This window comes from Mastomys coucha, unplaced genomic scaffold (genome assembly GCF_008632895.1).
Source record: "Mastomys coucha isolate ucsf_1 unplaced genomic scaffold, UCSF_Mcou_1 pScaffold21, whole genome shotgun sequence".
NCBI classification, from domain to species: domain Eukaryota; kingdom Metazoa; phylum Chordata; class Mammalia; order Rodentia; family Muridae; genus Mastomys; species Mastomys coucha.
In genome coordinates, this window is record NW_022196904.1 from 56,351,331 (window position 1) to 56,362,781 (window position 11,451).

The 11,451-nt window shown below is 44.6% G+C and overlaps 1 protein-coding gene across 1 annotated transcript in view; it reads left to right on the top strand.

Moving 5' to 3' along the window:
* Chsy1 (chondroitin sulfate synthase 1) overlaps positions 1–8,181 on the top strand; it is a 67,516-nt gene extending 59,335 nt beyond the window's left edge. The window contains exon 3 of the mRNA XM_031386918.1: positions 5,210–8,181. Within this exon, the coding sequence (XP_031242778.1) occupies positions 5,210–6,799 (1,590 nt within the window). The 3' untranslated portion in view covers positions 6,800–8,181. The remainder of the gene's footprint in view (positions 1–5,209) is intronic.
* The last annotated feature ends 3,270 nt before the right edge of the window (positions 8,182–11,451 follow it).

Here is an 11,451-nt window from a genome sequence, read left to right on the forward strand (position 1 = left end):
CCTCCCTCCCTCCCACAAATGATTTCTAAACTTCTTTTCTAGCCTGGTTTTTGCCTAACTCACTTTTTGACTTAGGTTATACTTTATAATCCTTGTTTTCAATTTCCTGTTTTGTGTGTGTGTATGTGGTATGCATGCATGTTGTGTATATACACCCCCTCTCGTGTGTGTGTGTGTGTGTGTGTGTGTGTGTGTGTGTGTAGGTACATATGTACAAAGGCCCATAGTCCACACAGGGTATTCTTAGTCTCTCTGCCTTCTGTTGCACTGAAGTAGGATCCCACTGATCGGCTGCTGTTTGGACTAGCCTTGCTAGCCAGTTTGCTCTGGAATCCTTAACTCTGCGTCCTGCAGTCTGCCACCATACCCACCAAGCTTTTAGTGGGTTCTGGCGAGCTACACTCCAGGCCTTTTATTTATGGACTGTCTTATCTCCAAGCCCTCTGTCTATTCCTTGTTCATTTTGACAGTAACATACCTCTAAGTAATTTCTTTTTGATAAGTCTGATAAACACTTGATGGCCCCTCCCCAACCTCACCACTCTGTGAAATAGAAGGAGTAATTGCCTAACTCTCAACCTAAGCCTTTCCAGATGAGGCTTTGTACAGGGTTGAGGTGGCTGTTAGGTAGACTGACTGAGAGTGCCAGCTGAGCCCATGCAGGCAGGTCTTGGCATGGTTGTTTGGATGCCCACACCCTCATGTGGTGCATCTTCTCCCCTGTTTATTTCATCTCTGTCAGCCTTTCAGATATCAAGGAACTTCCTGGAAGTTAAGATTATTCTAGGAGTGTCTTGTGTTTCCCTCAGTGTATCAACTGGATGGCTTCTTTGTGTAAGTTTTGTTTGGTTGCAATCACAATAAATATACAGAAAAAAATTCCTTGGACAGCACAGGGCCCACTAGCCACTCTGAGCGTGGACTGTTGTTGTTCACTTTCTCCTCAACCCCACTTATTTTTATCTTGTAATGAACTTAACTTGGTTTAAAGATAGATATAACATAAGATTCCCTCCAGTCAAACTTTAAGGCCCCTACAGCAACTTTATTCAGCTTTAAAATTCTCAGCCTGTTTTAATGCTTCCATAGCCTGTTAGTGAATACTGTTCCCCATATTGCTGTCATTACTAGGTACTAGATAAATCCTACCTAGACTCTAGAAACTGAGAAAGTATGGCAAAAGATAGCCTCTAAACACTTTAGAAGTGTGTTATCCTTGCAAGTCTGTAAGAAGTAATCGCCTAGACAGAGAAAAACAGACACCCATGGGATTGTATTGCAAAGAGGGTGTCTGTTGGCACCCAAACATGTCAGATGCTGTCCAGATAGAATAAAATCAAATTATGGTAGGAATTTTAAGTACTACACTACAGACAGTCTTGAAGGACATGTGTTTTTCTTTAAAATTGCTAATGCTCAGAGATTTGAAAATATATCATGGTTGGAGGATTCTAACCTTATCTGTATGCACTATTTGCCATATTTAAGATATCACATTAGCCCTTATCAGTAATTTAGCATTGAAATCATTTAGCAACTTCTCAATATCTTGCTATGTCTAAAGGTTTAATACTCAGTCATTATTCTGTCAGATATATATTAAGCATCTTAAAACATGTCAGGCCCTAGGTTGGACGCTGGAGATGAAGTCAGTAAACGTCAGAGCCTTCTAGTACCCAAGACTTTGTGCGTAGTCATGCTGGATTGTGCCCCTTGTGTTTTGGATCAAGTGTTATTGTCTTCTCTCGTGTTAGAGAGGCATAGTCTTCAAAATATTCTAGGAACATAAAGGTGCAAGATAAATATGAACCTGCATTATCTGAAGATCTTCTCTTTATCCTTTCTTGAAGGATAGTTTAGCTGGGAAGGTAAATGTTCATTGAAGATGGTTTTCCTTTCCCTGCCTTGGAAAACATTGTGCTAGCAGTAGTATCTGCATCTAGTATCAATCCAGCTTCTGGTTATTTGAACATGCATGTCCTTTCCACTTTGGATTTTAAAAAAGTTCTTAAAGTGTGTGTGTGTGTGTGTGTGTGTGTGTGTGTGTGTGTAGACAGCTTTGAGGGGTTGGTACTTTCATCTCCTGCTCTGAGGTTAGACTCTGGTCATCAGGCTCAAATGGCATGAACTTCACACTGACCACCTCACCAGATCCCTCTTGAGATGTTTCTAGTTGTTTTGTCCTTGGCATTCTGACCTGCATTCCTTATGCCAAGTGCTTAGGGCCTGACCAAGTGCATAGGTCCTAGAATTATGAACCCATTTCCATGTTCTCTCTCTAGAATGATTATTGCCTTGTTGTCCCAGGTTCCTTAGGAGATTCTTCACTATCTTAAACACTATGTGCCTTTTATCTATTTTAAGTTTAATTTCAAGGCCTTTTCTCTGCTCTCCCTTTCTGTATTAAATGTCTCAGGATGGACTTAGGTTGTTGTAGCTTTTCCTTTATTTGCTGCCTTGTTTGTTTCTGTCATTCCCTGTGGAGTACTTTTCAGTGGTCCTTAGCTGATGATCCTCTTTTTAAAGAGTGAATCATGGGGCTGGAGAAATGATTCCGTGGCTAAGAGACTGGCCGCTCTTCAGGGGTCCTGAGTTCAATTCCCAGCAACCACATGGTGGCTTACAACCATCTAAAATGGGATGCATGCATCCCATTAGCATACAGGGGTGTAAGTACATAGACGTGTGCACACATGCGCGCACACAGACACACACACAGGCTCTTTGAGGGATGAGGAGTAGGGTCTGTGCTAAATGACAGGGACGATTGAGGAGTGGGGTCCTCCTACAGTTCAGAGGCTCACTACGCTCCATGATCAGACTCGCATCTTACTCCTCCTTAGGCACTCAGTTTCTTTTTTATGGTTTTGATTGTGAGCATAGCCTTTAATGGCTGTACCATCTCTCTAGCCCTCAGTTAATTTTGGGGAAAGTAAACTGGAGTTATGTGATTTAGAGTCAAGAAGTGACTACTGGGGCTGGAGAGATAGCTCAGTAGTTAAGGGCACCGACTGCTCTTCCAAAGGTCCTGAGTTCAAATCCCAGCAATCACATGGTGGTTCACAACCATCTGTAACGAGATCTGTTACCCTCTTCTGGAGTGTCTGAAGACAGCTACAATGTACTTACATATAATAAATAAATAAATCTTTAAAAAAAAAGTGACTGCTGACAAGAGGAAAAATAGCCTGTAGATAATCAACCTCCAGATATAATCAGATAATCAAACCTTCAGAAATAAGTGTTGCAAGTGATGATCATCATCTTTAGTGTTGAAATATATTTCTGTTACCTGCCAGTAGTTATAATTCTTGGTAAATACTCCCTGGTACATTTTTAACAAAAGTGTGCCACCACCCCTGTGTAGATGACAGAACAGGGTGGAATGTGTCCATGCAGACTCTGGTGTCTCCAACTTCTCTTCACTTCCTGCCTCTGTGGTTCCTGGCTGTGTGCAGAGAACCTGGGGATCGTACTGTCCTAGATGCTCAGCTCTTCTGTTCTCCCTGTGTTCCCTGCCTCACAGCCATGTCATTGTGGCACTCTAGCGTAGGGAATTGGCTGGTGGCTTCCATCCTCCTTCACTTGATCTCGTTTCCTTGGGAAGTAGGGACATCTCTCAGGTGCAGCGACTTCTCTTCATGTTGTGTGTTCATCACTTTTGCTCCTTTATTTCCTTTCATAGAGACATTTGAGAAGGAAGAGGGCAAGTCGTGCAAGTTCTCACACCCATATTTTAGCCATAACTCTCCAGTTACCATCTCAGAATGCCCTGTTGGCTGCTGGGTTGTGCAAATTACCTACCAGACTTGAATTTGAAGTCAGAGCGAGAGCATCTGAGATCCTCTAGCAGGGACAGGAACTGTACATGCTTCTGACTGGTCTCATCTAATTTAGAAAGCCAAATCAATGATTTGGATATTTTTAATTCTTGGACATACCATCTTTCAATAATTTTGGTATTTCCTCAATTTGTTGTTTAAATTTGGAAGCAATAAGTAGACAAAATGGCAATTATGCATGTATTGAAGCAAATGCCTATCAGTGGTCTCTGTTCTGGAGCTTTGCAACTGATGCTCACCATGCAGAATTCCTCACCATGTGGAGTCCCCAGGTGGAGTCAGAGTGGTGTCCAGTGGCTCCTGTGAAGTGGGAGCCATGCCATTTTAGAGTTTAGAAGCTCAGTTACCTTTGGAGCTTATGAAATGTGTTTATGAATATGAAATATGAAAGAGTTTCAGCACCTGTAAAGAAATTTTCTAAATTCTAGTCATCATTTTGAATTCTGGAGTCTGTTACTATGGCGCTGCCCTGCAGTTAGAAAGTGATTGGTAAAGGAGCTGCTGCCAAGTTGAGAAAGTTGTCTCATTCTAGCAGCTGGATACATCTGAATTTGCTTTTGCCAGTTACTTCTCTGGCCCAGCCATGTGTGCTGGAGGAGTGGGATCATGCAGTATGCCTTATGTCTCTGACTTTCTCTCAGAAAGCCTGAAGTCTTTGTTTATAGTAGGGAGCCTGAGAGGCACAGCAGTACCCACTGTGCACTCTGATCCAGTTTGCTGAGCAGCAACAAGCAAAAACCCACCACAAATAGTGGCCCCACAGTACACGGGTTCCCCTGAGCATACGTGAGAGTCCCAGTTGGTCTTTATTCTCCTGAATTAGATGGACTCTTTTCAAATGATTTCTTAATTTCTTTTAACTTTCATTTTCTTTATGGTTTTATTTTTATTTTTTTGAGATGGATCTGATTACATACGTGACTGTCCTGAAACTCACTATGAAGACCAGGCTATGTAGACCATGCTGGCCTTGAACTCACAGAGATCCATCTGCCTCTGCCTTCTAAGTCCTGAGATTAAAGGTGTGTGATACCACACCCAGCCATCTTTTTTAAAAAGAAGCTGTTGTTGTTCAGAACAACAACAAAATACCTCACTTGCAGAGTTTTGCTCTACAGACCCAGAACTGTGGCCCTCATAATTTTGGACAGGGTCCTTAGCCCTAATGTCTTCTTGAAAGGTCTCATTAAGCTATTCCTATCCATTAACTTCTGAGCTTATGCAACTGCTACTGACGAGGTGAGTCTAGCCTTTCGTGTGCTGTTGTTCCCTTGTGTTTAGAGTTAGTGGCTGTTTGAGGAGATGGAAGGATGGAGTGACACTTAACTTATGCAATTCTAAACTAGGGTCTTTCCTTTCCTTAACAGATGCAGCAGCTTTTTTACGAGAATTATGAACAGAACAAGAAAGGGTACATTAGAGATCTCCACAGCAGTAAAATCCACCGAGCAATCACCTTACACCCCAACAAAAACCCACCCTACCAGTACAGACTACACAGTTACATGCTCAGCCGCAAGATCGCTGAGCTGCGCCATCGCACAATCCAACTCCACCGGGAAATTGTCCTGATGAGCAAGTACAGCAGCACAGAGATCCATAAGGAAGACCTCCAGCTGGGCATCCCACCCTCCTTTATGCGGTTTCAAGCCCACCAGCGAGAGGAGATCCTGGAATGGGAATTTCTGACTGGGAAATACTTATATTCAGCCACTGATGGCCAGCCTCCCCGGAGAGGGATGGACTCAGCACAGAGGGAAGCCTTGGATGACATTGTCATGCAAGTGATGGAGATGATCAATGCCAATGCCAAGACCCGGGGGCGCATCATCGACTTCAAGGAGATTCAGTATGGCTACAGGCGTGTGAACCCCATGTACGGGGCAGAGTACATTCTGGATCTGCTGCTCCTGTATAAGAAGCACAAAGGGAAGAAGATGACGGTCCCTGTGAGGCGGCATGCGTACCTGCAGCAGACCTTCAGCAAGATCCAGTTTGTGGAGCACGAGGAGCTGGATGCCCAAGAGCTGGCAGATAGAATCAACCAGGACTCTGGGTCCCTGTCATTCCTGTCCAATTCCCTGAAGAAGCTTGTTCCCTTCCAGCTTCCTGGATCCAAGATGGAGCACAAAGAGCCCAAAGAGAAGAAGATCAACATTCTGATCCCGTTGTCTGGACGCTTTGACATGTTTGTGAGGTTCATGGGCAACTTTGAGAAGACGTGTCTCCTTCCAAATCTGAACGTGAAGCTGGTTGTTCTGCTTTTCAATTCTGACTCTAACCCCGACAAGGCCAAGCAGGTCGAGCTGATGCGAGATTACCGAGTCAAGTACCCTAAGGCTGACATGCAGGTTCTACCTGTGTCTGGAGGGTTTTCAAGAGCACTGGCCCTAGAAGTAGGCTCTTCCCAATTTAATAATGAGTCTTTGCTCTTCTTCTGTGATGTGGACCTGGTGTTTACAGCGGAGTTTTTACAGCGATGCCGAGCCAATACAGTGCTGGGGCAGCAGATCTATTTCCCAATCATCTTTAGCCAGTACGATCCAAAGATTGTTTATAGTGGGAAGGTTCCCAGTGACAACCATTTTGCCTTTACTCAAAAAACAGGCTTCTGGAGAAACTATGGGTTTGGCATTACTTGCATTTATAAGGGAGATCTTGTCAGAGTGGGTGGCTTCGATGTCTCCATCCAAGGCTGGGGGCTAGAGGATGTGGACCTCTTTAACAAGGTTGTCCAGGCAGGGTTGAAGACATTCAGGAGCCAGGAGGTTGGAGTGGTTCACATCCACCACCCTGTCTTCTGTGACCCTAATCTGGACCCCAAGCAGTATAAAATGTGCTTGGGGTCAAAAGCGTCAACATTTGGGTCCACGCAGCAGCTGGCTGAAATGTGGCTAGAAAAGAATGACCCCAGTTACAGCAAAGGCAGCAGCCATGGCTCTGCCAGGACAGCCTGACTCCCCACTGCGAAGGACGGGTTTTAATTGCCTAATTTATTTTTTAAAAATTTTTGTATAATCAGTTTTTGAAGTCCATACAAGGATATATTTTCCAAGTGGTTTTCTTACACAGGACTCCTTTAAGAATGAGCTTTTTGAACAAAAATGTGATCAATGTTTGCCTTCGAACACACCTTGCTGAACACTATGTAGCACAGGCTCAATCCTGACTTGAAGCGTACCTGATGAACAAAACTTTTATATAAGAAGTTTTTGGGTTTTGGTTTTTACATTTCTTTTCCAGACAACTCCCCTTTCTCTGTAGTCCTAAGGCAGAAAACTCGAACATTCCTAAGAAGTATTATCATCGTGATAAGAACACTGTAGCCCTGGTTGCTGTTCTGTTGAGACTGTTAACCTGTCTCTGGTAAATGTCCCGCTGTGACTGTTAACCTGTTACCTTTGCACAAACCCCACCTTTTTCTTTCTTTCTTTTTTAACTGTTTTTGTTTTTGTTTTTAAGCCATCTTGAGTTCCAGTCATAAAGTAGGTGATGTGAGACATGATAGTAGTTGTATTGTCACTCTCTCCAGGACAGCCTTCCAAATTTGATTATTCCCCCACTATGTTCCACCCACCATGGTCATGCAGGCTTTCCCAGAGGGGTTGGAGGGAAGCACAGAGGTGCTGACCCCACTGAAATCCTGTGGCCTCAACGGACCTGGCACTGAAATCCAAGAAGGACTTAGCATTTTCTCTGCCCCGACCCTTCTCTTTAGAGGGTGCAGTATTATTAGGGTGACAGTGACTGTTAGCAGTGTAATGAGTGCAAGCTAAACAGACAAACTCCTAATGGAAATGTGAGGAAAGCTGGGCTCTGTTCTCTGTCCTGTGCTATGGATGGAGATGATTGCTTCATTTTTTAATTACTGGGTTTTCTATCTTGTTATCTGAAATACCTTTAATTTATTTAATATCCATTGTTTAGATCTCTGCCATTTTGAGTACTTGTCAATTACTAGTATTTATGTGTACCATGAGTGTGGTTAGAATGTTTTATTTGCAGTAAACTGATCTCCAAAGATTTCCTTTTGAAAACACTTTTTCCTCATCCTTAATTTTTACATTCCCATCTTACTAAAGATTAAGTGTTCTTTGATAATTTTGGTGCTCATGTGTTTTGGGGACAAAGGTGAAATGAGTCTGTTGTTACACCAGAGTGTTTGTTTTCAACTCACAGATCCAATGTGCCTTAATAATTTGTTTTCATTTAGAGTTCAGACAGTTGATAGATTTGCCATTTTTAATAAACATCGTTGGAGATCTGCTTATGTGTTAATAGCCTGTTGCACATTCGAACAAATAAACCAGTGGACAGTATTTTTCTATTGTACCCTGCAGACCCGTCTTGTCTCATTATTTATGTGTTGGTTAGAGACTTGAGTTACATCTGGAGAGTAAAACACTGAAGCACAGACTTCCTTCCGGCCTTTGCAGTTTCTGTGTGGGTGCTTCTGTGGCTGCAGGGGGGAGTGGCATGGAGTGGACTCCTTAAGGAGGAGCTGCGGACTCCTGTGTGAAGACTAGAGGGCTTCAGACCAGGCCCAGGCCCATCTGGCTCCTGGCTACAAATACACTCTCATCAACCCAGGGGATCACCTGTTAAGCAGTATCCCGTGTAAATCCATCAGCACTAATGGCTTGGGTTTTGGGTTCCATCTAGCCAGAGAAAAACTTGCACATCAGTTGCTGTAGAATTCACAAGTCAAAAAGTGAGCTCTGATGCTATTAGCAAGGTTCTGTAGATGACAGTTACACCCTGAGGGAGGCATGGCAGGGTGACAACTAATGGCATCATGCTAAGAACTGCTGTAATCTGCCTAGCTGCCCTTCATTCCCTGTGGGTTGTTGGGTTTGCTTGACTTTGTTTCTTGGAGGAAACCAGAGCTGTCTTTACCCTCCAGTGAGGAAGAGCATCATCCACAGCCTGATGATGCAGTGCATTGCTGTGCACTGGTGTTCTAACATCGCGCTGTGTGCCTTGGGGGGGCAGGAGGCGTACAGAGCAGAGTGACAACTGGCTAAAATTTCTCCTTCCTCTTCGACCCCCACTCGACCGTCTACCACACTTCTTGGTGACATTAGTCTTCCCTGTTCCCCAGCTATCTACAGGAATGCTGCTGGCCCCTTTCCCAGTTCCCTGCCTCTGCTAAAACTTGTGATATCTGCTGCCCGCCTAGTTCAAGTCTTGTCCCATCACTCCGCGGTGTCTCCAGTGTTCTTCTAGGGGTATTCTCAGTAATTCCTCTTGTCCCAGGCCCCCAGTGTACACACTGCCTGGTGACAGGCACCTAGGACACCTCCTATAGACACACAGCTCTGTCTCAGCATTGTGGGCTGGTAGGCTCTGCCACTCTGAAACACCCCAGTATCTACACAGATGCTGCCGTAGACCCTTCCACCCTGAGTGGATGTGACTAGTTGGACTTCCCTGGAAGTTGCACTTGAGCTTCTTAATGTTGCTGATTCCCTGGTGTGGTGGGAACTGTACCGCCTAGTCTTCCCAATGGGATTCCCACCACATCCTGTAGTCATTGCATGCGCTGAGGCCTTGCCACCCTCACCATGGACCCAGAAATACTGCCCTTGAGCCCCAGGAAAGCTTTCAGTTTATGCATCTGTTTCTCACTTGCCAATACTTTGTTCTGCATGGCTTGCTTTGAGACAAGATCTCACTATATGACTGACTTGAAACTCACTCTGTAGACCAGGCTAGCCTCAATTCAGAGATCACCTGCCTCTGCCTCCTGAGAGCTGGGATTAAAGGCATGTGCCAGCAAGCCTAACTACGTTACTTTATTTTCAATAGAATGTATTAAGAAATTAGATTGGCCCATAGGCACATTTAAAAATTTTTGGTAATATTTTTTAAATTAAGAATGTAAATGTAGTTAAGGCCCAGGGAAAAGATCATTGTGCAGAAGGGCATGCAGATGGGAGCTTCTCTCCTCATCCATCCATCAATCCACCCAGCCCAAGACTTCCCATAGTAGACCACCAGATTTGTATACATCTTGGTGAAGAAAGTATGTGTATGTGTGTATCCAATGGGGGAAAAAAAAGAGGGTATCCTATAATACAGAGACCCTGGCAGGAATGTCTTTGGGCTCTTGGGGTGTTTCAGGGCAGAGCAGAGTTTCATGGCCCTCTGCTACCTGGAGACTTTGGGCTGGCAGGACTGGCAGGGCTGGCAAATGTGAGTGCTGTGGTTGGAGGAGTCAGTCCCCAGAGTGGTGGAATAGGATGGTCACAGAGAGCCATGACAGATCTTGGTAACTGGTACATCTCATTCAGAAGGAAGTAGCATTTTGCTGGACCCCATAGCCTGGGTCTTGAGCCACAATACCCTGAAATTCTTGTGTTTCAAAAGGAAAGCAAGGGTCATACAGTACTATGAAATACCTACTCTGGGCTGTAGACACAGGCAGAGCCTGGGAGAGAAGGTGGAGCTGTACCCTTCACTGGAGTCTGAGAGCAGGAAGGGGAAGATGAAAACGTTCATGGGCCAACCAAGTTCCAAGTCTCTGGGCAAGTCTGTCTGCACCTCCTTCCTGCTCAGCCCTGTCCACATCCTGTTTTACCAAACCCTCTAAGCCCAGGCTCCAGCCCAGCCCAGCAGGTATGAGGTGTCTTTCCCCAGATTGCAGGCTCAGAGACATGGCTAACACACCCTTTGCTTTCTGTTTATCCTGATCAGGCTTGGCCTCCTTCCCCGGAAGGACCCCTCAAGGGTCTGACGTTATCCAGTGTGTTCATAGTCAGGGGACACTTCTCACCTGGGAAGGGAATGCTTACATTAAAAGAACCTGCAAGCTTTCAGATGTGTTACCCTGCCGCCAGTGTCCTTGTCTTTCAGGACACTTGAAAGTGAGACTCTTAGCAGCTGAGTTCTGCTCAAGTCCCCAGGGCCTTAGGGCTCCTAGGTGCCAGCCCTCCCCACTAGCTCTGGGGATTAGGCTTCCTTACTCCTGGTTCAAAGACCTGTAATCTAGGTTACAAAGGAGCTTATGTGCCACGCGACCAGAGCCAGCTGGGGCTGTGTCCACTAAGGTGACTATATGGGGCTGCCGTCCACCTAGGTGAGTCCCAGGTATTTCATAAGCCCTTAAAAGAGTCATATGTTCTACTTGGAAATGTCCACTATGCATTTGCTTAGTCTGACTTGTAAATGCCGTGAGGATGTAAAAGTCAGAATCTAATGGAGTAAAACACAGCAACCCGTGCTTTAGTATTTCCAATAGGGAAATGTAGCATTTTGTTTTCCCATCCTGTAGAGTTTGCTTGGTTGGTTGGTTGGTTGGTTGGTTGGTTGGTTGGTTGGTTGGTTGGTGTTGAATCCTTTTGAAGGGATGTAAGGAATGGATCTAAATCTTCAGAAACCACAGGTCCGAGCAGAGCAGAGCCCAGCTTATTATTAGTGGAGTTAAACCATTCAAGCTTCTGTTGTCTAGTATCTTAGTTCACCATTCATTAAGCTTCAGGTACAGTCTTTGTGTTTTACGAATCTAGACCAACATCAAATGTTTCCCTTTAAAGAACGTTCTAGCCATACTTCCTTTAAGATAGTAAGAGTAGTCATGCTAGATTGCTTTGAATGAGAAGATTAAACA